General features: G+C 48.3%; 9 protein-coding genes across 9 annotated transcripts; 4 read left to right on the top strand and 5 right to left on the bottom strand.

The window, feature by feature from the left end:
* The first annotated feature begins 9,006 nt into the window (after nt 1-9,006).
* On the top strand, nt 9,007-9,800 carry LOC128728478 (U6 snRNA phosphodiesterase 1-like). The gene is made up of 2 exons (XM_053822104.1): nt 9,007-9,193; nt 9,262-9,800. Exons 1-2 carry the CDS (start codon nt 9,007-9,009, stop codon nt 9,798-9,800), a joined length of 726 nt encoding a protein of 241 aa, XP_053678079.1.
* LOC128728476 (protein Notchless-like) lies at nt 9,764-11,423 on the bottom strand. The gene is made up of 4 exons (XM_053822102.1): nt 11,405-11,423; nt 11,025-11,052; nt 9,928-10,956; nt 9,764-9,855 (listed from the first exon to the last, which is right to left on the bottom strand). Exons 1-4 carry the CDS (start codon nt 11,421-11,423, stop codon nt 9,843-9,845), a joined length of 1,089 nt encoding a protein of 362 aa, XP_053678077.1. The 3' UTR covers nt 9,764-9,842.
* Nucleotides 11,424-11,492: 69 nt separating this feature from the next.
* Nucleotides 11,493-12,286, top strand: LOC128728475 (U6 snRNA phosphodiesterase 1-like). The gene is made up of 2 exons (XM_053822101.1): nt 11,493-11,679; nt 11,748-12,286. Exons 1-2 carry the CDS (start codon nt 11,493-11,495, stop codon nt 12,284-12,286), a joined length of 726 nt encoding a protein of 241 aa, XP_053678076.1.
* Nucleotides 12,287-12,328: 42 nt separating this feature from the next.
* Nucleotides 12,329-13,909, bottom strand: LOC128728474 (protein Notchless-like). The gene is made up of 4 exons (XM_053822099.1): nt 13,891-13,909; nt 13,511-13,538; nt 12,414-13,442; nt 12,329-12,341 (listed from the first exon to the last, which is right to left on the bottom strand). Exons 1-4 carry the CDS (start codon nt 13,907-13,909, stop codon nt 12,329-12,331), a joined length of 1,089 nt encoding a protein of 362 aa, XP_053678074.1.
* A 69-nt stretch (nt 13,910-13,978) lies between these two features.
* Nucleotides 13,979-14,772, top strand: LOC128728472 (U6 snRNA phosphodiesterase 1-like). The gene is made up of 2 exons (XM_053822097.1): nt 13,979-14,165; nt 14,234-14,772. The coding sequence occupies exons 1-2, from the start codon at nt 13,979-13,981 to the stop codon at nt 14,770-14,772; spliced, it is 726 nt and encodes a 241-aa protein (XP_053678072.1).
* On the bottom strand, nt 14,736-16,477 carry LOC128728702 (protein Notchless-like). Its single transcript, XM_053822337.1, has 3 exons — nt 16,325-16,477; nt 14,900-16,176; nt 14,736-14,827 (listed from the first exon to the last, which is right to left on the bottom strand). Exons 1-3 carry the CDS (start codon nt 16,475-16,477, stop codon nt 14,815-14,817), a joined length of 1,443 nt encoding a protein of 480 aa, XP_053678312.1. The 3' UTR covers nt 14,736-14,814.
* Nucleotides 16,478-17,857: 1,380 nt separating this feature from the next.
* LOC128728470 (zinc finger protein 782-like) lies at nt 17,858-18,793 on the bottom strand. The gene is made up of 2 exons (XM_053822096.1): nt 18,354-18,793; nt 17,858-18,281 (listed from the first exon to the last, which is right to left on the bottom strand). The coding sequence occupies exons 1-2, from the start codon at nt 18,791-18,793 to the stop codon at nt 17,858-17,860; spliced, it is 864 nt and encodes a 287-aa protein (XP_053678071.1).
* A 1,548-nt stretch (nt 18,794-20,341) lies between these two features.
* LOC128728589 (uncharacterized) lies at nt 20,342-23,015 on the top strand. The gene is made up of 2 exons (XM_053822217.1): nt 20,342-20,696; nt 20,766-23,015. The coding sequence occupies exons 1-2, from the start codon at nt 20,611-20,613 to the stop codon at nt 22,930-22,932; spliced, it is 2,253 nt and encodes a 750-aa protein (XP_053678192.1). The 5' UTR covers nt 20,342-20,610; the 3' UTR covers nt 22,933-23,015.
* A 171-nt stretch (nt 23,016-23,186) lies between these two features.
* Nucleotides 23,187-24,321, bottom strand: LOC128728590 (solute carrier family 25 member 35-like). Its single transcript, XM_053822218.1, has 2 exons — nt 23,454-24,321; nt 23,187-23,380 (listed from the first exon to the last, which is right to left on the bottom strand). Exons 1-2 carry the CDS (start codon nt 24,190-24,192, stop codon nt 23,187-23,189), a joined length of 933 nt encoding a protein of 310 aa, XP_053678193.1. The 5' UTR covers nt 24,193-24,321.
* Nucleotides 24,322-27,028: the final 2,707 nt, after the last annotated feature.

Below are 27,028 nucleotides of genomic sequence, written 5' to 3'. Positions count from 1 at the left end.
CCCCAAAGGGAGGGGGATTCAAAATTTCCATTCAAATGATCGGGGGAAAGCCCCCAGCGGAACGGTTCGGAAAAAGCGCCAGGTGAAAGCGGCGGGCTAGCCGGAAATCAATCACAACCCTTGCCGTCAGTGGCGCACCTGCGAGAGGCGTCAATGTGCCTGCGGTGAACGGTTGTGTGCTCTATTTCGGTGAACTCCCACACGAGCATCACACCAAGTGAACGATATACGTGTGCTTTAGGGCCAGCTGTCAGAAGGGCACCACACTAGCAGAGCTCAGTTCAGTGGTTCCCTGCAGGTGGGCGCTTTATGATGAGTAAATGCGCTCGTTATTCAGCTACTCGCGCGCGGTTCGCAGCTTCGTCTAATCAGTGGCATTCGAATTATCTTCCTTATTTCCACCCTGCCACCATTTTTTTTTGTGAGTCTTTTCGCTTCCATTTCTCTTAGGGTGGGTGGAAATTAACGCGCCATCTCACACCCACACCACGATGCGCGAACACTCATCGCACCGGGACTTATCGCGTCCTATCAATTACAACTCGTCGCACTTGTTACTTTTCGATTTCGATTGGCCGCGTGAAGATATTGGAAAAGTTTTCCCGTTAGCGGCACGCGCGCACGGGCGAGAAAGTTAATCTAAGATTGTGTCAGTTTTATTTGCCCCGTCCGCCACCTCTCGGTGGTTGGTCCCGTTTGGGGATGGCCGGGAAATCGGAACGGATGCGTTAAGCAAATAAATTAATAAAAAAGAAAGGAAAAACTAATTTCCATCAAGTTCACATGCATTCACGGTTCTCGTGGAGGGAAGTGTGGCTTTCGAGGAAGCAGGCCAATAAAAATGATCACGCGGAAAAGAACGAACACTTCCGGAAAATCCCTTAAGGACCTCACAAAGGGATGTCTTGGGAAGAGCCACGCGGCAACGAGCAAATTGCCCGAGCAATGCATCGTAATCTCGGGGTGGGTGTTAGTTTTAATTGGATTTTGGATGCAGCAAAGCAGGAAGGCAAGGGTTGCCTGGCTTCTGAGTACTATCATCGGGTGGAAATCATTGGGAAAAATTAATCTACTGTATCAGCGAAGTGGCAATTGAAGCACCCCGTGGTGGGAAAAACGTTTGCTTCCATGGGAGCTGGGGCATTTCGGAGCGGGCTTCTGTCAAGTGGAAACAGAACATCTTAGATAACATTCGCTCTCAAGAGTGTCAAGTAAACAGCTCCAGACATCGTATACTACTTCCCCTATTATCAATGTTTAGAAAGAAATCTAGTCCTATACAACATCATGATGAAAGGACCTATTACAACCTAGTGAATTTTTATTTAAAAACATAAAAAAATCATTATCGAACTATTCGAAACACCACTCAAAAAACCCTTCAAATACCCGTATATTGAGCATCGCCTCCACCAGGATAGTTGGGAAGAAATAACTCGTATTTTATTGCTCACTTCACGGTTTTATAATATCTGATATTCAGAAAATAATTTATGGGCATTGAAGGTACACGCGCACGGGCGCACGAAAGAAAAAAAAAGAAAGAGAAACGTACAAGGAAAGTGCGATAATAATAATTTATTACATCGTTCCGAGCCCGTGGGCTGCTGGATTTTTGGCATCCTCCGCTCAATGTTCTTTGAGCCCATCGGCGACCGCCAGAAATGCTTACGTATGCATCCACCGGTCATTAGTCGTCATCAACGGTTGGCACCTGAGCAGAATGATGCCTACGCTGGGTGATAGGAAGCAGGAGGACCTTTACGCTTGCCCACTGGGTGAACGAATTCATCAAAGGACATGGACGCTTTACCGACGTGAAGCTTCGCTCAGGATCAGAGCACAAAAAGCTAAATAAAATCCTCCCCGAAAAAAAAGGTAACACACTACAGCAGCGCATCGGTCACTTTGGGCCGGGCGTACGTGTTTGTGTGTAGACAGCGGAATAAATTTTAATATCAGCAGAATGAATGTAATTAATTATGGGCAGTTGTTTCATTGCTTGCACTGTACCGCTGTACGGTGGATCCGGTGGTGCACGTACTTGCACGCACGTCAGCATATCTTCAGCTGCGGCAGAAGTCCGCTTCCATTTCGGTTCGATGGACGATGGAGAATAATGAGCATATTAGTGACAGAGCGGCTGATTTATTCTTAGTTTTGGGTAACAGTTATGTGAAAATTGTTAAAAATTAAACCACAAACTGAGAACGATTTGTATGCGTTCTGCCTGACAATGGTTAGGCTCAATTTTTCAATTCGAGATAATTACTTTGCAGCCAGAAGTGAGCTGAATTTGAACACCATCAAGGTTTAAGCTACATTTTGCTCATAAAGTCGAAATAAAGCTGATCCAACTCTCGATCAGCTAACGTGGTGATGGTGCACGAAGAAGACTAAATAATACCCACATAACTCATCGAGGGCGTATATCAGCCCAAATAAATTTCCTCGACCCAAAACACCCACCAGGGGTAGCAATTTTTATTTATTTGCCCAACGGTGGAACGGTGAATGTCGGTGGCTTGATTTACTCAGCTCGCGGACCTTCTGGTCCTCATTAAGCGTGGGGCTGTAGAGACTACAGGATGGTTCGCTTATTTCGTCATATTTCGGACGCTCAACTCTCACCTGAACGGCCAGAGAAGTTCGGCCCATCCATCCATGGTGGTCTCCATCCCCAAACAACAAAAGCCACCCCGTGTGGAGTTAATTCACTCAGCACACATTTGGCACTTAATTACTGTCAGCGCTTGGGAGCCGTTCCTAATTCTCTCGTCCGTTTCTCCCGACGCTCACTTCCGGTGGATGCTGCATCCGGAATGCGGCCCTGGCACGCTTGTTGAGCTTCGTCCTGCTGCCGTTTTGCTACCAGCGCCATGCTCTCCTAATTTATCATTCTCCCCCTTTTGCTGGCCGCTAGAGGGAAGTCACGGACGCGAACGCGAAAATCGCTGATCGGGCACGCGTAGAATAATTCAATTCCCCCTACTGTTAGGACGAGAGTCCTGTGTAGCTGGTCGAACCAATTGGAAAGGGAGCGAAACAATAAATATGCGCCTTGGAGCCTGAATTGTGTTCTAGCTGGAGTATTCATCCTTTGAGGAGACTTCCTTCTAACTAGAACCCAAAGTAAACTAAACACTAGTGTTGGGAGTACACAGATAGGTTAGAATTAGCTTTACCAAAAGGCGTTTCCTATTCTGAAACACGGACGGCTGTATTGATTCAAGATCGGAACGATTATAATTTGCCTTCTCCATCCTCTCGACCGTGCGATTCTGTGAGAAAACTTTTCTCGTAAGGGATAAACGTTTAATCATCGGGAAAAAGGTTAATTTGAGCGCTCTACTCTTTACACCTTCACCGCAGAGTAAACTCTGCAATTAGGTGTGCTTTAAGAAGCGACTTTTCGTCGAGGTACTCATCATAGATGCCGAAGCACCCCAAACACCGGAACCATAACCCCAAAACCGTCGTTCCACAACTCCCGTGGGCTTTCTCTCATTCCTCCTCTACACTACACGCACCAAATTGAAAGGTCAAGCCGGTTCGTGTCACAACCGTTGATTGTTGGGAGGCGTAAATTTATATCACTTTCACCGCTTTATAGTCGGCTGCATGGTACCCAAGGACATTCAGACGCCCTCGACACGTCTAGTAACCGGGCTCAGATGGCAAAGCAAACAGGCGAGGCGCGCACACGTGCCCGGCAGCGAATATGACGCCATTTTCCGGAAGGCTCGCAGAATGGATGAAAGAAGCAGCGAAAGTGGAACGCGCTTCTCCCGAATTCGTAAAAAGTCAAACCAAACCCTCCACAATCAGGATGATGGCAGCCTCCGCTCGCAAGGCGTTAAATTGTGATTCACACCTAACACCGGACTCTTCTGATTGCGTGCGTGTTGGTTTCGGTCTCGCCGGTGACGTCGTGCTGCCTATATATATATATATAGTCTGCCATTGCTTTCGTCCTTCCGAAACCCAGCACACAAAAGGCGAGACAAAACCAACACCTGCCGTGGGGACAACGCGCCCTCAAACACCCAGCAAACGCACGCCAGGCGACGTTTTGTCCAAAACAGGAAAAAAAATGCCACACGACAATGTTTTGCTTCCTTCACCGGAGGCCTTTCACGCGTCGGGTTTTGTGGCAGGCGACAGCGGGTGTCAGCAAGCCAATTCCGGCCGGTAAACACGTCAACGAGAGCGGTGTCCTTATCGGCCCTGATGTCGGGATGGGGCCCGCTCCTCGTTCGGAAGATTATGTGCTCGAGATTAAATTAAGCTTATCGTGCCCTGCCGGCGTGACGGCACTTCCGCATCCTGACGGGTTTGGCCTCGTCCGGGAGCTTAATGGTGAGGCGCTTTCGCTTCGGCGAGGAACTGCACGTACGTGCGCTGGAATTTTATGGCCTCCTCCGTCCGATTGGCAGGTCCTCGGCGATTCGCCCCTTGGCCGTCACCTTCAGGAGTGAAGGTTCAGGCTTGGATTCTTTTCTTTTTTTTGGCTCCCCATTTCCACGCTCGTCTCGTCGGGGAAAGTGGAAAATTTCATTTACCACCCAGGCGCGTGTCACGAGGGGGAGTGTTTTGTGTTTGTTTGTTCGCGTCGAGATTAGAAATTGATTATCAAACATGAACGCTAGCTGGTAATAGTTGGGCCCGGTACTATCGAGCGCGCCCCAGAGCAATCAGGTGTACGGTTTAAAGTTGCGCTTATTTATTCGATTTGCTTCAAGTCAATTGGGTCTTAAGTGGAGTTTTATTCGTCGGTCGCTCGTCGGAGTCCAGGAACTACATGTCAGGTGAGCTCCGAGAGGAACCGAGAGTGGTGATATACTTCAGCTACACGCTTATGAAGGATCCTCATCCGTGTATATCCGGGACGTCCAATTACAAAGCTTACTCTTCGAATGGAGTCTCTTCCACGAGCTCCAACCACAGGCCAGACATTCCACATCTTCTAGTTTATCCGCAAGAAGAGTTACCCAAGACAAGCGGGAGGTTTGCACTCTGTTGCCATTTTTACGAGTTGTATAAGCTGATCACTTGTAGACATAGTTGCGTCTGAAGTCATCCCATCAAGAGCACTTTTGATGAACCTTCTCCTTCAAGCACTTCTCCAACCAGAGGTCAGAATCCATCACAAAACGATTCACTCGCTCGCACGTCGCCGGAGGTGTTTAACTCACCGAGCGGATTTACAATACACCGAGTTGCTCGGCCGCATAAATCAGCCAACCACTCGATTATGACTTTTCTTCCGGTCAGGCAAAGAGAGAGCACACATCTCCGCAGCGTCTTCGCGCGCCACCAGCAAGGACTCCGGGTACTGGCAATGGCCCTAATTCTCATCCATAATGCATGACCGGGCTAAGGATGATCCCACAAACATAAACGCTCAAGTGAAGGCTTCTTGCAAAACTTCTGCCTGCTGTTTTGTGGGACCGGGAGGACTTCCAGGACGAGGTCGGGGCTATGCACCATCATATTGCTGCTTGCTAGCCTTTTCACCTCACGACCAACCGGATGATACGGGCTCAATCCGTAATTTCAAGCCACCCTCTCTCAAACCCGGACCATAATCTCAACAGGACAGACCGGATGGAAACTGCAATTGGAACCGGCTTGCGTCCTGTTCGGTGTGGGGAGTTATTAGTGGTCAGTCAGTGGCAGACTAAAAACGGCACCAATCGAGTGCCGGTGCCGGGGTTGGGTAGGTTGCAAAACTTCACTTGATATAGTACCTTTCTGGGAGACTGTGCAGAGGATAAGGCACCCTAGTTGCATCCGTTCAAGCGCGAGAGTTGGGCAAATTTTGAGAGACTTAGAAACCCCTTTTCAAGCTTCAACTCTCACTTTAAGACGTCTTAAGTTCGAGAACCATGTTTATCATTGTTGTATGGCTTCGTGAAGAGTTGCTCGTGCGTTTAATGAGGCAAACCATCGTCAGTGACCGTGGTGGCGGCCATGTTGCGAGTTTCAGAGAGCGCAAGATACGATTCGCTACGTCACGGCACCTGTCATCGGCAGCATCACTATGTGTTCGCATCGGTGATTCGCCTGTCGAGCGATTCGGTGACAGAACCCACGTGCTGCGTGCGAAAGACGCTAAAATATAACATCGATTTCAAGCCCCTTCCTAGACATGTGTGATGAAAACAGCTGGTGTTTGGTCAGCTCGATGCTCACTCGAGGACGCTCATTAAGACTTCGGACAGACCGTTTACCCCTCCACACACACACACACACACACACGACCAGTTCGAGGTTGGTGTGGACGACCTCCAGGATCCAGGACGTCTCGTAGCGCCTTAGACGAGCGGCTAAATCAAATCAAGTAATCAAATTTTCGTCCACTTCCACGCGGTGGCGAACTGAGCGAGTTCGTCGCCTCACTACTAGCGTTTCCCTACCCCCAAAAGATCCTCCAAACGACTCCGGCAACCAGACGGGGCAGGTTTTGCGGTAACGAAGTTGAAAAGTAAACCAAAGCAACACGCAGGTCTTTGTGCGCTTGCCGGGGGTTGGTAATTGGAGCAATCACGACTGAAGCCGCCCAGTTGCTGGAAGATGACGCGTCGCAGCGAGCGTCGATCAAGCTGGGAGGAAAAACACCCCGTGGAAAAGCGCCGGAAGGGGGAGGAAAGGGGGGCGCATGACCGAGGGCGGTAATTGAATTGAATTATGGAAAGCAAACCGAGGAGGAAAGCGTGCCGGGCAACACGTTGCCCAACCTGGATGGTGCAACCCCTCGGCGACGATTGAAGATAAATCTGATCACCGTCCGGCTCGTAAGTACTATTAAGCGACTAGTTTATCCCTGTTCACACTTATCGCTCGGTCTTCTCTGGGCCAAGCGTGGCGGATTAGGGCGGAAAAGGCGCAAGGTAGAGAGAGTTTCTAATTGGTACACTCGATTAACGGACCTCGCACGTCAGTAAGAAGTCAGTCACTCACTTAAAGCCAGCTTCCGGTGCCGTCTTAAAGCGACCAGGTACGACATCGACTCCTATCCCCAGGGTGCATCACAGTGGGGTGCCATTTTTTTATTCGGTTTTTCCGGAAAACCCTTCAAAACAAGGTGCAATAAAAGAGGACGCCCAAAGGCATGAACACAATTACTGCATCGTTTCGGCGATGGTGCAGCACGCGTGCCCGGCTGCGAGCAGTAATGTAGCGAGCTGCACACTCGCCAAATATTTGGCATGGAAATTAATAGAATAAATATATTAAATTTTCACCGGGCAATGGAACACCGGCGTAATGGAACGGCTAGCACATGGCCGAGTTTTTCTCCCATTTTCGTTCGCCCTCTGATTCGGGCTTATTTATTTACGTTTTATTGCCTTCCCTGGTGGGTCTTTTTTTTGTTTTTAATTTTCGACAGCCACCGGACTGCGTGTTCGTGCCTGGTCTAGTTGTGGCCCGGTTGCATCCGGTCGCTGCAGGTGTTCGTAGTAGCAAAAAAGAAGAGATGAGGTAACACTCTCTACGCGACAATAAAAAGCACGTTGCATTCACCTGCATACGCAATGAGGGAGAAAGGTCAACACAGCGCACGGCAGAAATGTCTTCAATCCCTTGTCCAGACCCAGCTGATGTGTCTCTTTGCCAAACCCGTTGTACGGTAATACACCACGTGCTGCTGATGGGAGTAAAAAAGGATACGATCTGTTTTTATAGGCCCGTTAGTTTATGACCAACAGTAAAAATTCTCCACTGGTTTCAGAGAGATTTTTAATACACGGTGCTAGCAATGGGATGATTTTTTTATCCTAACAATAACGCAAAACAAGAAAGTACTTTTGAAGTATTTACTCTGGAACCCATATGCTTATGTGAGTTTATCTATAAGCTCACTAGTGCCTTTTCAACCAATTGATTCCTTTGTATATGTCCTACCTTTATGGCCTGTATGTTTTGCTTTCTAAATTTCCATTTTACAACACATTTTTCACGGAATAACGATTTGATCATCTTCAACTCTCAGTTTTGTATGATCCTTTATACTTATTTATGAAGAATATATGTTTAAGTAGTTTAAAAATGTATAGGAATAGAATTATTTCCTGTCTAAAAGACAGCGACAATTTGAGCAAAATTCATTTTGAATGTACAGCTTTGAATCTATCAATTAGGAAAACGAGAAAACTAATTATAAATACTATAGTAGTGATGCAGCGCTACGCCTTGCACCTTAATGAAGTTAAAAAATAATTTATCCCGCAGCATTACCTTTTTTGCGTTATAGGAAGCTCAACAGATGACGCTACTGTAACTATCAAAAGAAATTGAATCAATCGTTACGATTGAAAATCCCATAACGCAAAACAAGCAAAATATTCAGGTTTAAATACTTTCTTTATCGATATCAATTCCGTCGGTGCATTACTGTTTCTTTAGCGCTCCGAAGATCTATAACCAATTACAAACATAATGTGAGTTCAAATAATTTTCTCGATATTTTTTCAAAACAACGCACTTTGAGACTCCTCCCCTGTCTCACGTATTTGGACAATTTCTCACTAGGGCTGCTTCATAACCTAACAAATTTTGACGTTCGATTTCAGCGATGTCTCACGCTTCACCGAAAGCAAAGCTAAATAATCACAACAGTTGTTTGAAATAGGACGTGCGGCTGTTGGTCATATGGCCATTAGTTCCCGGTCCTATTTACTACTAAGGTTGAGTGGAGTCAGTATACGGATTAATACAGAAGGGCCCAGGCAGCTAGACTTCTGCATCGTACCGTTTTAGAACCTTAGTAAAGAAGAAGAAGATGGACGTGCGGCTGAAAGTTTCTGCTCCTGCAAATAACTAAGGTCGGAAGTATCCATCTAATAAAAAATATAAGCCAAGGAAGCTTGACTTTTACATCCTACCGTGATAAATTCTTGTCAAAAAAGAAGTACTTTGAATCTCGGCCGGCATTTTTCGTTAGCACACATAGATCAATCGATCACAGCTTTTACGTGTTCCTTATCACAAATGCCCGGAAAAATGAAGAGAAAGCTTTCTAAAGCAAATGCAAATGAGACGGCGACCAGCGATAAAAAGCTGCCATCCCCTGCCCTGCAATCGATAGCTGATGGGAATGTTCACAACGACGACATCAGCCAGCACCAGGGCCGTGTACGATCGTTTCCTCATGAGCGAGGAATCTGGGCAAGCTTTGTTTACGCAGACTGTAAGTAGTACCGCGTGGTTTCGCTCGTTGGAAAAATAAATTTGTATACTCACTCTCTTCCTTATAAGATGGTGACTGCGATGGCCTGCTGGAACTACAAAAGGAATGGAAGGAGCTGCTGGATACAACCACGACACTGCAGTTTAACCCGATCGAACGCATCCATCTCAGCTTGACCAAAACCTTCACAATTCGACACCACAACATAGCTCCTTTCGTTGATAACCTACGGGAGCGTCTGGCCGGACATCGACGTTTCCTGTTGGAGTTCTCCGGTGCCGCTGTATACGTGAACGAGGAGCGCACCCGAACATTCGTGGGTTTGCGTGTGGCTGAGGTATCTCTTCGGCCACTCGAAGCTTTAGTTGGTAGTCTAGACGAGTGCATGCAGGAGTACAAACTTCCGCTATATTACAAAGATCGTGCCTTTCACGTGAGCATCCTTTGGTGCTTGGGCGATCAGGAGCAAGCCGTGCGCAGACAACTCCCAGCGATTATACCCGTGTTCGAGCGCGTATACGAGGCAGAATATTGTGATATTAACCAAACAATTCGAACGCTGTTTTTAAAGTGTGGAAATAAATCTTTTAATTTCGAGTTGGCGTAACGCGTTCACCCGAGAGAGGAATCTTACTCACTCCTTCTTGGCTTAGTATGCCCATCTGTAAGAAGTAAAAAAGCAAATAAAAGTCAACTCGAGAGGAAGAAAACAGTTAATGGATGGTTTTACGTACAATTTCAACACCTTGTCCTTGCCACCTGAGGCAACACGTGACCCGTCTGGGGCCCAATCGACGCCATACACCTCGTCCGCATGGCCAGGCAGCTCTTGAGCGAGTTTGCGTTCCTTTACGCTCCAAACCTTTAACGTGGAATCCTTGCTGCCACTCAGTACCAATCGCGAGTCCGCTGACCAGGCCACCGTATACACCGCCTGCACGTGGCCACGCAAAGCGCAAATAAAAGCACCATCGCTGGCACGCCAAAGCCGGATCGATTTGTCGAATGAAGCGGATGCCACAAGCGATACATCTGGGGAATACTTCACGTCGTTCACCACGTTCTGGTGGCCAGTCATTCGAGTGACAAACTGCTTCTGATTCGCACGCCACAAATACAGCGTGAAATCATCCGAGCAAGATACAAACGACTCCATCCCGTCCGGGCAAACCTTCTCGTACCGCTCGAGGGCCATCCGTTTCAACGTGTCCTTGTCGCTGCCGGAATGCATCAGATTTTTGTCCATCACCGGATGGAATGGGCCCGTACGAAGCACGTAATCCGTGTTGAGGGCGAGGTTATTGACCCAATGAGCGTGTCCGGTGAACGTCTTACACAGCACACCATCCTCAGCACGCCACATCTTGATCGTCCTGTCACGGGAGGATGTGTAGAGCAGTCCAGAACCACCCCAACGTACAGCCGTAACAGACGCCGTGTGACCCGCGATCAAACGTACGCAGGTGCCAAGCACCACGTCCCAAATCCGCGCATCATTATCGTTTCCCGCGCTTGCCAGGAAGCGACAATCCGCATTCCGATGGTACGGCTCCCAAGACAGGCAGCTAATCCACTTCTTGTGGCCCACGAGTGGCCGACCAAGCTGCTTGCCCGTGTCCGGACACCAGATACGAATCTCGCCGGCTTTACACGCTGATGCGACCTTCAGCGAATCCGGTGCCCAGGCTACACACATCACCCATTGCCGGTGGCCAGTGCAGGTGTAGTGGGGTGTTTCGGTGTTCAGATCCGATTGAAAATCCCTTAACGTAAAACACGCAAAATATACAGGTTAAAATACTTTCTTTATCGATATCAATTCTGTAGGTACATTACTGTTTCTTTAGCGCTCCGAAGATCTGTAACCAATTACAAACATAACGTGAGTGAGTTCAAATAATTTTCTCGATATTTTTACAAAACAACGCACTTTGAGACTCCTCCCCTGTCTCACGTATTTGGACAATTTCTCACTAGGGCTGCTTCATAACCTAACAAATTTTGACGTTCGATTTCAGCGATGTCTCACGCTTCACCGAAAGCAAAGCTAAATAATCACAACAGTTGTTTGAAATAGGACGTGCGGCTTAAAGTTTCTGCTCCTGCAAATAACTAAGGTCGAAGAGTATCATTCTAATAAAAAATATAAGCCAAGGAAGCTTGACTTTCACATTCTACCGTGATAAATTCTTGTCAAGAAAGAAGAAGTACTTTGAATCTCGGCCGGCATTTTTCGATAGCACACATAGATCAACCAATCACAGCTTTTACGTGTTCTTTATTACAAATGCCCGGAAAAATGAAGAGAAAGCTTTCTAAAGCAAAAGCAAATGCGACGGCGACCAGCGATAAAAAGCTGCCATCCCCTGCCCTGCAATCGGTAGCTGATGGGAATGTTCACGACGACGACATCAGCCAGCACCAGGGCCGTGTACGATCGTTTCCTCGTGAGCGAGGAATCCGGGCAAGCTTTGTTTACGTAGACTGTAAGTAGTACCGCGTGGTTTCGCTCGTTTGAAAAATAAATTTGTATACTCACTCTCTTCCTTATAAGATGGTGACTGCGATGGCCTGCTGGAGCTACAAAAGCAATGGAAGGAGCATTTGGATACAACCACCACACTGCAGCTTAACCCGGTCAAACGCATCCATCTCAACTTGACCAAAAACTTCACAATTCGACGCCACAACATAGCTCCTTTCGTTGATAACCTACGGGAGCGTCTGGCCGGACATCGACGTTTCGTGTTGGAATTCTCCCGTGCCATTGTATACATGAACAAGGAGCGCACCCGAACATTCGTGGGTTTGCGTGTGGCTGAGGTATCTCTCCGGCCACTCGTAGCTTTAGTCGGTAGTCTAGACGAGTGCATGCAGAAGTACAAACTTCCGCTATATTACAAAGATCGTGCCTTTCACGTGAGCATCCTTTGGTGCATGGGCAATCAGAAGCAAGCCGTGCGCATACAACTCCCAGCGATTATACGCATGTTCGAGAACGTGTACGAGGCAGAATATTGTGATATTAGCCAAACAATTCGAACGCTGTTTTTAAAGTGTGGAAATAAATCTTTTAATTTCGAGTTGGCGTAACGCGTTCATCCGAGAGAGGAATCTTACTCACTCCTTCTTGGCTTAGTATGCCCATCTGTAAGAAGTAAAAAAGCAAATAAAAGTCAACTCGAGAGGAAGAAAACAGTTAATGGATGGTTTTACGTACAATTTCAACACCTTGTCCTTGCCACCTGAGGCAACACGTGACCCGTCTGGGGCCCAATCGACGCCATACACCTCGTCCGCATGGCCAGGCAGCTCTTGAGCGAGTTTGCGTTCCTTTACGCTCCAAACCTTTAACGTGGAATCCTTGCTGCCACTCAGTACCAATCGCGAGTCCGCTGACCAGGCCACCGTATACACCGCCTGCACGTGGCCACGCAAAGCGCAAATAAAAGCACCATCGCTGGCACGCCAAAGCCGGATCGATTTGTCGAATGAAGCGGATGCCACAAGCGATACATCTGGGGAATACTTCACGTCGTTCACCACGTTCTGGTGGCCAGTCATTCGAGTGACAAACTGCTTCTGATTCGCACGCCACAAATACAGCGTGAAATCATCCGAGCAAGATACAAACGACTCCATCCCGTCCGGGCAAACCTTTTCGTACCGCTCGAGGGCCATCCGTTTCAACGTGTCCTTGTCGCTGCGGGAATGCATCAGATTTTTGTCCATCACCGGATGGAATGGGCCCGTACGAAGCACGTAATCCGTGTTGAGGGCGAGGTTATTGACCCAATGAGCGTGTCCGGTGAACGTCTTACACAGCACACCATCCTCAGCACGCCACATCTTGATCGTCCTGTCACGGGAGGATGTGTAGAGCAGTCCAGAACCACCCCAACGTACAGCCGTAACAGACGCCGTGTGACCCGCGATCACACGTACGCAGGTGCCAAGCACCACGTCCCAAATCCGCGCATCATTATCGTTTCCCGCGCTTGCCAGGAAGCGACAATCCGCATTCCGATGGTACGGCTCCCAAGACAGGCAGCTAATCCACTTCTTGTGGCCCACGAGTGGCCGACCAAGCTGCTTGCCCGTGTCCGGACACCAGATACGAATCTCGCCGGCTTTACACGCTGATGCGACCTTCAGCGAATCCGGTGCCCAGGCTACACACATCACCCATTGCCGGTGGCCAGTGCAGGTGTAGTGGGGTGTTTCGGTGTTCAGATCCGATTGAAAATCCCTTAACGTAAAACACGCAAAATATACAGGTTAAAATACTTTCTTTATCGATATCAATTCTGTAGGTACATTACTGTTTCTTTAGCGCTCCGAAGATCTGTAACCAATTACAAACATAACGTGAGTGAGTTCAAATAATTTTCTCGATATTTTTACAAAACAACGCACTTTGAGACTCCTCCCCTGTCTCACGTATTTGGACAATTTCTCACTAGGGCTGCTTCATAACCTAACAAATTTTGACGTTCGATTTCAGCGATGTCTCACGCTTCACCGAAAGCAAAGCTAAATAATCACAACAGTTGTTTGAAATAGGACGTGCGGCTTAAAGTTTCTGCTCCTGCAACTAACTAAGGTCGAAGAGTATCATTCTAATAAAAAATATAAGCCAAGGAAGCTTGACTTTCACATTCTACCGTGATAAATTCTTGTCAAGAAAGAAGAAGTACTTTGAATCTCGGCCGGCATTTTTCGATAGCACACATAGATCAACCAATCACAGCTTTTACGTGTTCTTTATTACAAATGCCCGGAAAAATGAAGAGAAAGCTTTCTAAAGCAAATGCAAATGCGACGGCGACCAGCGATAAAAAGCTGCCATCCCCTGCCCTGCAATCGGTAGCTGATGGGAATGTTCACGACGACGACATCAGCCAGCACCAGGGCCGTGTACGATCGTTTCCTCGTGAGCGAGGAATCCGGGCAAGCTTTGTTTACGTAGACTGTAAGTAGTACCGCGTGGTTTCGCTCGTTTGAAAAATAAATTTGTATACTCACTCTCTTCCTTATAAGATGGTGACTGCGATGGCCTGCTGGAGCTACAAAAGCAATGGAAGGAGCATTTGGATACAACCACCACACTGCAGCTTAACCCGGTCAAACGCATCCATCTCAACTTGACCAAAAACTTCACAATTCGACGCCACAACATAGCTCCTTTCGTTGATAACCTACGGGAGCGTCTGGCCGGACATCGACGTTTCGTGTTGGAATTCTCCCGTGCCATTGTATACATGAACAAGGAGCGCACCCGAACATTCGTGGGTTTGCGTGTGGCTGAGGTATCTCTCCGGCCACTCGTAGCTTTAGTCGGTAGTCTAGACGAGTGCATGCAGAAGTACAAACTTCCGCTATATTACAAAGATCGTGCCTTTCACGTGAGCATCCTTTGGTGCATGGGCAATCAGAAGCAAGCCGTGCGCATACAACTCCCAGCGATTATACGCATGTTCGAGAACGTGTACGAGGCAGAATATTGTGATATTAGCCAAACAATTCGAACGCTGTTTTTAAAGTGTGGAAATAAATCTTTTAATTTCGAGTTGGCGTAACGCGTTCACCCGAGAGAGGAATCTTACTCACTCCTTCTTGGCTTAGTATGCCCATCTGTAAGAAGTAAAAAAGCAAATAAAAGTCAACTCGAGAGGAAGAAAACAGTTAATGGATGGTTTTACGTACAATTTCAACACCTTGTCCTTGCCACCTGAGGCAACACGTGACCCGTCTGGGGCCCAATCGACGCCATACACCTCGTCCGCATGGCCAGGCAGCTCTTGAGCGAGTTTGCGTTCCTTTACGCTCCAAACCTTTAACGTGGAATCCTTGCTGCCACTCAGTACCAATCGCGAGTCCGCTGACCAGGCCACCGTATACACCGCCTGCACGTGGCCACGCAAAGCGCAAATAAAAGCACCATCGCTGGCACGCCAAAGCCGGATCGATTTGTCGAATGAAGCGGATGCCACAAGCGATACATCTGGGGAATACTTCACGTCGTTCACCACGTTCTGGTGGCCAGTCATTCGAGTGACAAACTGCTTCTGATTCGCACGCCACAAATACAGCGTGAAATCATCCGAGCAAGATACAAACGACTCCATCCCGTCCGGGCAAACCTTTTCGTACCGCTCGAGGGCCATCCGTTTCAACGTGTCCTTGTCGCTGCCGGAATGCATCAGATTTTTGTCCATCACCGGATGGAATGGGCCCGTACGAAGCACGTAATCCGTGTTGAGGGCGAGGTTATTGACCCAATGAGCGTGTCCGGTGAACGTCTTACACAGCACACCATCCTCAGCACGCCACATCTTGATCGTCCTGTCACGGGAGGATGTGTAGAGCAGTCCAGAACCACCCCAACGTACAGCCGTAACAGACGCCGTGTGACCCGCGATCACACGTACGCAGGTGCCAAGCACCACGTCCCAAATCCGCGCATCATTATCGTTTCCCGCGCTTGCCAGGAAGCGACAATCCGCATTCCGATGGTACGGCTCCCAAGACAGGCAGCTAATCCACTTCTTGTGGCCCACGAGTGGCCGACCAAGCTGCTTGCCCGTGTCCGGACACCAGATACGAATCTCGCCGGCTTTACACGCTGATGCGACCTTCAGCGAATCCGGTGCCCAGGCCACACACATCACCCACTGCCGGTGGCCAGTGCAGGTGTAGTGGGGTGTTTCGGTGTTCAGATCCCATAGCCGTAGTGTCTTATCGCCGGATCCGCTCGCAAGGTGGATGCTGTTCGGGCTAAAAGCGAGCGATACTACGGCTTCCGCGTGGCCCGGCATCGTGCTGGTACAACGGGAAACTGCTCGCACCCGGAACACGGCCTGCGGTTGGTAGATGATATCCAGCACATCCTCCGCGTTGAGCCGCTGTCGGTCAACCGATTGATCAATGGATTGCTGGATCTCTTGATCGTTGACGAAAAACAGGTACGGCGTCGGTTCTTCCTGTCAAGATTCATTATCATTACTTCATTCAAGTTTTTCGCCTCCATGATAGGTTTATGTGCAACGCAAAACTTAGAAGCTAGCACGTGGACGGAACAGTCACAAAGAGACCGGACCAGGTTGCTTGTTTGCTGACAAGGATACATACATTTTTGAGCAAAGCGTTGCAGATCAGTTCCAGCTGCTCCTTGGTCACATTCACTGGCAGGGCAAGTGGTGGGCCTGCTTCCTCACCCGCGTCCGACAAAAAGCGAGCCTGCACCGTGTGAATAGCCGGTTCATTTTTCTCATCAATTTCCATCGCGAAACAATTTCATTCGAAACGATCAAACCCAAACAATTCCCGCCACACGTGTGCCCGTGTCAGGACGCAAGCAGTATGACACGTTTGACATTTAATACCGATGAATCGAATGAGAAAATCATATCATCAGCTTTCAAAATGTACTCACTATAGCGATCCTGAAATAATTTCAGTATAGCATTAAATGAATTTTTCAACGACGAAAAACGAAAGAAGGTTTTTTTTAATTTCATGGATTGAATTAGTATATTAAAGCTATGAGAAAGAAGCAGCTCGTACAAAATAACCTATATTCGATTTGGGTTAGTAGCAAAAATTTAAATTTATCTTTATCCAAACGTTATCCTTTAAAATGTGATATCCTCCAACGTGAGAATTAACTCAGACTAACTTTTAATCCTTCGAATGAAATAGTTATTCAGTAGCGTCTCTATTTGCAACGCTATGTGTTGATCTCCACAGACAGACGCAACCTAATAATTGACACGGCTTAAGATTTTATAGACAGATTCTTTCAGTTGAGATTTTTTTTGAAAATGGATCTACATTTTTCGATTCTCAATGTTCTTGAAGGTAGACTAGTATCGCGTTTTGTTAGCAAATCGTTTATTGATCCTTTTTCATGCTAATACAGTAAGGCACATCTTAAAAAAGGCTCATGAAAAATATGTTGATTTGAAATTGAATTATAGCGTTTTATAAGCAAATCGTTTGATCCTTTTTCTTACTAATACAGTAAGGCACATGTGGCACATCTTTATTGACGCTCATGAAAAATATGTTGATTTGAAATTGATGCACAGCGTTTCAATAGCAAATCGTTTATTGATCCTTTTTCTTGCTAATACAGTAAGGCACATGTGGCACATCATTAATAACGCTCATGAAAAATATGTTGATGTGAAATTGAATGCTTATTACTGCAAAATGCTGAAGTGAAAAAAATATAATGAAGATATATAATGAAAAATAAGATAAAGAACACATTCTTATTTCTAAATAATGATGATTCAAAATGAATTTGAAAATTTATAAATTATGATATTAAGGAAGTTGTTACTGAAGTATAATATAAAGAGATTCATAAACATTTTCTTAGTTATAATCAATTATAATGCTCGTTAAACGTGGTTTGGGCAATTTTATCAAAATTCATCAACTTGTAGAAACGCTGAATAGCTATGGTTTCGTAAAACTGCATGCTAATTCATTAAAAAACTAATTTGTGATGGCTGTTCGTTAAAATGAAACTATGTTCAGGACATAAACATTACAGTTAAATAATATTGTGAAATATAAAAAAGTTATAAAAAAATGTTGACTTATACTGGCAAATACATGTTCTTATGTAAATTGGTGTTTCTTTTGAAGAGTAATCTAATCTATCACATTGTCAGGCATGTCAAGTTTAATAACGTCAGGATTCATGTCAGTGGGATTTTTCAATTTAAACTTTTCTGCTTGCATTTCTGATTCTGTTTCTAGTATTTGCACGTTGTAGACCACAGTGTTTTGATCATTATCGGCCACACCGACTTCTTCTGGGTCCGGTTCCGCATGTTGAATGACCCAATCCTTCTGAAGCGTTATATCAATGCCATGATTCTGGACGAGATGGTCCTTTGCCATATGACGATAGCGGAAGTCTTTCTTGCAAATGGTGCAAGTATACGGATATGACTTGGTGTGGGTTCTCATGTGCACCTTTAATTGGAAGTTACTGAAAAACCGCATGTCGCACACTCCACAGGGATATTTTCTTTCTCCACTGTGATAATACTGATGCTGCTTGAGACGGGACCTGAGATAGAGAAAAAAAAAATAAATGTAAAATCAAGTTAATTTCTCCATACAACTTTAAACATTTACTTACCTTGTAGTAAACTTTTTCGGGCAAATATCACATTCAAATCGTGGTTCGGCATGGGTTTCGCGAATATGGCCAAGAAGATCACGTCTTGCCTTATATACCTTGGCACACAGGCCACAAGCAAACGAATCTGTTCCATGTCGACAACGAACGTGCAGACGACGAGCGTGTTTGCAGTAAAATCTGGCTTTGCATACTTCGATCGGACAGTTATAAGGACGTAATCCAGAGTGTTTGTTTTGGTGTCCCTCGAGGCGGTTACGTTCAATTTTCTTACCACATATAGGGCAGGGCATTAGCAGGGATTTATACAACTCCTTGCCCGTGATTTTGTTGTTTCGTCTCTGCTTGTTTAATGCAGCTTGTTGGGCTAATGCCTGCTTGGACGTGCTTGGTTGCTGCCTAGCGGCAGAGCTTCGTGCTTTGGAATTTAAAACTTCCATTTCAATCGTCTCAACCTTTTCCTTCTGTTTGACGGGTTGAGGCTTGATCTGTGCCTGATCTAGGGCTTCAAACTCCTCAGTCAAATCTTCCCAAACGGTTCTAAAACATGGATTTTGCTGAACGAGAGGAGGACCGTCAGTCGGTATACCACTAAACCCTCTCTCAATACTTGGTGGTAGGACTTCCTTAGGCACCCGTTCACACCACATATGGATTACACCCTTTTTTTCCGGCGGTTCTTCGATGACTTCATCTTTTGGAGCTATAGTAATAGTTACGCGGTCAAATAACTTTGATTGATTGCGCCAAATTGTTAGGCGAAATTTGTCGATATCCATCACCTTGTTATAACAAGGCAGACAGATCAACTTTGAAGCATCCGCTCGATTGTAATCGACCTAACAATGAAAAAAAAAAGAAAACTAGATATATCTAATACACGCCAAACGTTTGATCAATTCCACTAACCTCTAGACCAAAGTATCTATATAAAAGTTGTCTAGTTTTCTCATCGATAGGATTTTGATGCAAATCTTTTTCGGTCAAACAAAGCCGGCAGACTTTTTTAACGTATGGTGACATGATTGTCCTTTACCAACAAAATTCCCAGCAAATTATCAAATTTTTGCTTTGATAAATTTCCTGTTTTTAGACAATTAATATATTACGCCACTTTCATGTAGCCAAATGCTCTGTAAATAAACAACCAATAACGACTGTAAAACTGTTTCTACATTAAAGCGTGAAATCTTAACGATGCAAAATATCTAAAGCGCAATAAAAATGCTGACTCACACTCACAAATCAGTTTCGGTTATGGATTGATCTACGAATATTTTAAGAAACAAACCGATAATTCAATAACGTTGATCAAAATTTGAAAACATTAACAAGCTTGCTAGAACCGGCGTTGCTATTTATACGCATTTAAGCCAAAACAAAACTCTTCACCACTATTACATTCGTTTGACTGGTAGCCTCCGATCGGCCATTTTGACATAGAAATTGTCTTACAGTTCATGCACAAAGAACCAGAATCTGGTATATTACTCTAATCCTACACTGGACACACATGCGTTAGTAGATGAAGTACGTTCTACTGAGCAAATCTCACATATGATCATTAATAATTTTTTTTCGATAGGCGGTAGAATATTATTCAGGTGAATAATTTAAAATGATTTGATTTGTAGTAAAGAAAGAATTTCTTCGATGGCACATTGCACAGTAAGTGTGCATCTGCTCATTTGTCGATGTTGTTACATTTAGTATTAAAGCTTTGAGCTTAAGTAGTAATAAAGCTAAAAAATAATACACAGAAAACAAAGAGATAGATTTCCATTGTCCTTATAGTGTAATATTAGTTTATTTTATTGAAAATTTATGAAAAAATACCACTATTCAAAGTGTATTTGCGTTTTCCAGGATTGTGAACGCACACCATTTTGACAGTTAATTTTGACAGATTTTTCGAATTGACAGTGAGGTAGCAAAAAATAAAAAAAATATACAGAAGTAGGAAAAAGGGTAAAAAACTTTAAAAAAAAAGAAAAAACGCAAAAGCACAGGAATTACGAAAACAACCGGCAATCAAGGAAATTTTCGCACCCTACGACGTGTTCCTGTTCGCATCGCACGACAAAAAGTACGTGAATCTTGAGCCAGGATTTTAGCCGTTAGTCGCACCACATCCGGAGTAAGCGGCACAACTTGACCGGTCAAAACCGGGAAAAACATGCGGATCATTTAAATTTCGGCAGCAACCATCCGTATTGTCCGCTCCTTCAATCACTCCTGTCTACCCTCACTCGCAGTCATGGCCGTATCCTTCTGTGGGAAGCGCCTGCTGCTCACGCGATCGAATCTGTTCGCGAACCCGCGACGTCACGGGTACATCGTGCTGTAAGTTCCCCTTTCCCACCAAGGTCAAATGTGTGCCGAGCTAATATGCGCCTTTTCTATCATCCCCAGCGTACCGGAGATCGGCGAGGACCTTCCGGAGAAGAACCCACTCGCCAGCCCACACGGGCTGCCGGAGTTTAATAATGTCACGATCGAGAAGTGCGTTGGAGCGATTGGCCAGCAGGCGATAGCGGTGGAGAAAAGCGTACGCGGGATCGAGGAGCGACTGGAGCAGGCCACAACCGGTGTCGCGCCTGCTCTCGAGGACGTCATCAAGGACATCATCATGCCGCTGGAGGCGACTGGAGCGCCACTCGAGACGACGTGGGGCATCGCAAAGACACTCTACCTTGGGAACAGTTCGCGTATGCCCACTAAGAGCTATCTCACGATCCATGAACGTGCACGAGGTGCACGACGGGCGAAGTTTAACAGCCTGCCCATCTACCGGACGTTGAAGGGTGCGCTCGAGCAGGATGTGGCCACCCCTAAGGACGGTCTCAGCGGTGAAGAGCGTAGACTGCTGCAGAAGTACGTGCTCGAGGCGAAGCTGAGCGGCATCGAGGTGGATGGTTCGTCCAAACTCGAGCTGAATGAAATACTCGAAAGGCTGGCGCAGGAGCGCAGCAAGTTCCAGGGCAAGCGAGACGTGGCAGTGAAGAAGTATCAACAGCTGATCACCGATCCGGCCCTTATGAAGGAGTTCCCGCCAACGTTGCTGCAATCGCTCGCAACCGACCCCAGCCAAGCGATGAAGGGTCCGTGGAAAATCACGCTCCAACCGGCGGTTGCTCATCGGTTCCTGGAGTACTGCGGTGACCGAACACACCGCTGGAACCTCTGGCAAGCGGACACGCGCAAGTGTTCGATTCACACGGACAAATCGCTTGAAAACAGCTCGCACCTGGAAGCGATTCGGGCACTACGGAAGCGACAGGCGAAGCTGCTTGGATATGAAACCTTCGCGCACATGTCGATGGAGACGAAGATGGCCGGTTCGGTGGAGACGGTCCGAAACGCGCTAGAGGAGCTGCACCGATACGCGAGACCTGCTGCGGACACCGAGTTGGGTGCCCTCGAGCGATTTGCGGGCGAACAGGGCTTCCGTGGGCCACTTGACATCTACGACGTACCGTACTGGAAGCGGCGCCATCTTGCCACTGTACATCAGTTCGATCAGGAAGCGTTAAAGGACTACTTCCCGCTGCCACGTGTCCTTGCTGGGTTGTTCCAGCTGGCTGAGGAGCTGTTTGGTGTGCGCATTGTCGAGCGTGTTGGTGTGGACGTGTGGCACGAGGATGTGCGTTTTTACGACGTGCTGGAAGCGACTGGTGATGAGCCGATTGCTGGGTTTTACACCGACTTTTACTCGCGAGAGGATGAGAAACTAGCCGTACCGGATCACACCGGTTGGATGGTGGGAATTGGAAACCGCAGTGTAGCGGCTGGTTCGGCTCTCCCACTAGCTGCCCTCATTTGCAATTTCCCAGCACCATTGTATGGAAAACCGTCACTACTGACGCTCGACGACGTGCAGACGTTGTTCAGCCGTTTCGGCCGGGGTTTGCAACACCTGCTCACGCATTGCCGATACAGCGACGTCGCAGGACTTTCGAATGTCGAGTGGGATGCCGTCGAAGTTAGCGGGCACGTACTGACACACCTGCTGTACGACGCGCCCACCATCCAGGCCATTTCGGGCCATTACACCAACGAAGATCCACTGCCGGAACCGTGTGTCGAAGCGATCCAACGCCGACGTTCGCATCTTGCTGGTTATCGGCTGTGTCGCGAGCTGTATCACGCCAATCTCGACCTGGAATTGCACCTGAGCAGCGACTACTGGCTGGATGTGACTCGTGCGCTCTATCCGCAGTACCATCCGTTCCCGTTGGATCGCAAGGATGCGCATCCTTGCTCGCTACTGGCGATTGCGTCCGGCGATTGGGGAGCTGCTTATTATGGGCATCTTTGGGCGCGAATGATCGCGGCTGACGTGTACAGTGCGTTTGCGGAAGCCAAAGAACCGGAAGCACGGGCAGCGGTGGGGCGTCGTTTCCGGGAGACGTTCCTTGCGCTTGGTGGCGGCACACACCCGGCGGAGGTGTTCCGTCGATTCCGAGGGCGTGATCCTTCGCCGACAGCTTTGCTGCAGACACTTGGCATTTACAAGCCACAGGCTGGTGGTGAACGACCGAAACAGACCCCCGGCAAGGACGAACAGCATCAGCAGTAATTTAGCATTAGTTAGCACACACTCACACATACACAGACAAACACACATGCAGGGACACGCCGGCCCTATGTACAGAGACCGCCACATCGGCGGGGTTGAGCGTTGAGTTAGTGATTTCAGTTTCTTACTATTTTGTGTTTATTCCCTAAATAGAAGCTTCTATCCTTAAGTAGCGCCAGTAGTAGCATATGATGTTGCAAATAATGATAGTAATAAAAGTTGAACGTGAAACGGAACGGAAAGCAAGTTGGTTGTCAGCCGTAGTAGAGATCTCGCCATGCCTTGAACTGGTCCCAGATCGTCAGGTTAAGAATGGTGTGCGGTGCGATGCGCCAGTAGTTCGGCACGAAGCCCTTGTACAGTCCGTGTAGGCCCTCGGCTCGTAGCGTCTTCGTGAAGCAATCCAGCACGCTCCCGTACAACAGCCCACGGCCTCGTGCATCAACACCTGCATGAAAAACAGACCGGTTAGCGCGTGATGCTCAACCTGCAACACCTGCAGCAGAGCGTAAGCCACTTACCCTGGTTGAAAAGCCGTGTCGCGATCACGTCAAACGGAGACATGAACACGCAGGTGAAGAACCCACTCACCATACTGGCGGCAAACGCGGTGAATGCGACCGACTCGCGGCACCAGTCAAGCTGAGCGAACAGCTCCTTGCAGGTGGAGAAGGTGGCCAACTGGGCAGATGAACCAATGGCGGTTCGCGTTACAATACCGGGGTAACCGCGCCACAATCCGCGCACCCCGTGCTCACGGTAGATCCCACTGAGGGCGGCCAGAGTGCCTGTGTGCTGGTGCTGGTAACCGACCGCGTACTGTCCATGGGAACGCGCTTGAATCTGCGTCTTCACCATATAGAACGGACAGGCGACGGTCGAGCCGATCACACCACTCAGCCCGCCCCAGGCGATCGACCGGAGCAGCGTACCGGCCGGGTTGGCCCCACGCGTCCATTCGCAATTCTCCGCCGTCTGGTAGATGCCCAATCGGACGCTGTTCATCGCGAACTGGAAGGCTAGCGCCGACACCAGACCTTTCTGTAGCCCTAGTACACCCTCCGAGCGCAGGATCGACCGGAAGGATCTCAACACGGAGCCGTATGGGTTGCGGGTTGTCGTTGTTTGGCCAGGTCCGGTCGTAGATCCGGTCCGTTCCAGCAGTTCACCGTGCAGCTGTTGGCGCGTCTTGATCACGTCGAACGGGTTGCTGAAGAATCCAGCGCATGTGGCCGCACACCCACCGAGCAGGAAGTCCATCCTGTCGCTATCCTCACACCGTTGGTGGGGTGGAAACCGTTCAGCACCTCACGGGCTCCACCCACCCCCCCAACACCTCCTTGGTGACGAGGAGTACCCACAACACACACACGCACGCACTCACTGAAGCCACTGAGGTCCTTGCCGTTGGAGGTTCGTCCTTTACCCACTGTCACACACGCGCACGGACCTGGCGCCCGGCTGCCGGCCACGTAATGCCGGATTCTGCACGATTCACCGCACCCGGTGAGGTTATGTAAGCTGTCACACGGTCGTAACCGACCAGCTCGTCCCGGCGATCGGTTGCGTCGATCAATCGGTTGCCCCTCCGGTGTCTGCCTGACCGGCATCGTGGCATCGTCAAGCCGACGACTCACCGAGCTGCATTTGTGTCGCTGCGCCTTATGCACTTTGCAACTCCGTCACGTTGGGGTGGGAGGGCTATATATAACTGGTACGCATCGCGCAGTCCCACGCCAGGCGGTGGAGGACGCACTGTTATGCTGCAGCACCTCGTGCGGGAACCGAAACGAAACCGAGCATAAACAAAGCCAACTGTTTGCAGCACGTGCTGTCGCGTACGGAAACGTCAGCCTCTTGGGGGTGGGTTTTGAAAACAAGATGGCGGGGGAGATGGAATGGATCGGGAATGTGACGCATGCGCTCAGGGGTGACTCCTGCTGGTGCAGCAGCAGCAGGTATCGTAGTTGTCGGTGCAGTCAGTTGGTCTGTCTGCGACCAGCGCTTGCTGGTGACATCGCTTTGGCACGCGGAAATGCTCACCCACGAGGACGACCCAACGTGGTGGAGTGATGCGAGTTTATTAATAAGCGAGTTGGGTTGGTAATGGATTTATTTATAGGCCGACATCGGTTTTGAACGCATCGCACACACACACGCACGCACATGGGTGCCACAGTGCGTCAGAAGCTGGCCGTCGCCGGTGAGGTATTCCTGTTTTCTCGCGCCCAAATAAATAATCGGGTATGGTTGGGAAATGTTGCGCTTGGGTTTTCTAATTTTGTGCTAAAACCCGCGTGTGGCCTTGGCTGTTGTGTGCCGTTGCACTGGGCTGTGGGAAAGTGAAGGTTCTAACGGCTGGAGTGGCTTCTTCGGTGTCCTTTAATCAGTGAGCTTTCGGGGAGCTTTTCCAGAGGAGTCGTTTGAAAGCTGCAGCTTTTAAGCTGCTAGCTTCTGATTGGTTCTGGAATTGGCTGACCAAAAGAAGCACCAAATCAAGCTACAACTAACGAGTAGTTCCCGACAAATCAGTAGTTACCGTTGAACGAATCCGTGGCCAATTTTGCCTGCCAGACACGAACCCGCCTCATCTCTCGCTGTCAATCAGAGGTGTCAGATGACAGATTGAGGTGGATGCGCTAGCCACAGCCTAGCTGAGAGGCTGGCAGCCAAGCAATGGTTCTGAAATCATCCCCCAAGCTGCCAACTCGCTGCCACATGCGACCACGGTGCCAACCGACCATCTTCTGCCCCTCGTACCGCTGTGATGAGCGCCATTAATCTAGCTGGCCGCTCTGACGACAACACCTCGCAGCGACCGGCCGGGGGGAAAAGTCGAAAAACGAAAATAAAACCAAATTGCAGAAATTGGAGCAATAGAAACAACGTGCCAAGTGCCGGGTGCGAACGGATGCGACGTTTTCCCAACCCATTTCGGGTGGGGGTTTTTTTTTTGGCACGGAGGAGGGGTATCGGAGAGCGCGGCATCCAGCCGGTTTCGTCGGATTTCCGGACATTTTTCATTCGCCATCCTGGCAGGGTTCGGGTTTACGATCGTCATTATCGAGGCTGGGATGGTGTCCTCAACCCCCAAATCCAGGGTGTGCGCTATAAATAGGAGCTTCTTGGGTTGATATGGGAGGGCGCTAACATCGACAGAGAGGGGGGGGGGGGGTAGGTGGGCCTTACCACCGGGAGACACTTTCCGAGAAATGGATACGGCGCGCGCGATTTGGTCGTTAAACCGCGAAGTAGCAGCTCGTGAAGATTACCAGCACCGAGTGAAATCGGCAGAAGACAAGAAATGGTGAGGGATACAGACGAAAGAGAGAGAGAGAAAGAGATAGCGAAAAAAGCATGAAGACGTAGACACTCTACACACCCGTCCAGATCCAGCGGTGGTACAAATGGGTGATTTATGGGCGATCTGCGGACCAATATGCGGATCTTTTTTGTTGTGCTTTTTGCTTCTTTTTTCGCTCCATCCAGACGCATCTCGGCAGAGGCCGGTTTATGGCGTGTACGTGAGGATGTCGTGCGAATTTCCCAAACACCCTGAGCCAAGGGGATATGTATCTCCCTAGAGAGATGCGGATAATTACACCCATTGGCCACCTGTTGCAGTGACCGGTCTCTGGTGGTCACCCTGTGTGCGAAAATTCGGGATTTGGGTGATTCCCAGGACGCCACAAATTGGCAGACGAGTGGGATGACCACGCACGGTCGAATGCAGATGTTCACAGATCCCACCGGACGTCCGGTACTGCTCAGTTCACCTGCCACTGGGCGCTCTGCAGATGTCGTCCTTTCGCTTGATCACTCACCCGGAGCGGGCGCTGAGTGACCACTTATCAAAATCACACGCATCATGGCGTCGTAGCGTGTCTGCGCTTGCATTCAAACCCCAGCTGCTCTTGAACAGCCCGTGGCCATCGCTCTCACTCTCCGGTAGTAAAACTGAACCTCCGGAGCCATCCACCCGCACCGGTGGCTCTACTCGACCGTATCTCGGACTCGGTATCTGCAGAGGTGCTCTCGTTGGTGTATGCGCGCGCCGTATCACTCGCAAGCGTTATCAGCGCTATCGCAGCAGTCG

This window comes from Anopheles nili, chromosome X (assembly GCF_943737925.1).
Source record: "Anopheles nili chromosome X, idAnoNiliSN_F5_01, whole genome shotgun sequence".
NCBI lineage: Eukaryota > Metazoa > Arthropoda > Insecta > Diptera > Culicidae > Anopheles > Anopheles nili.
Note: the sequence above shows the minus strand (reverse complement) of the source record. Positions and strands in the feature narration are given on the sequence as shown.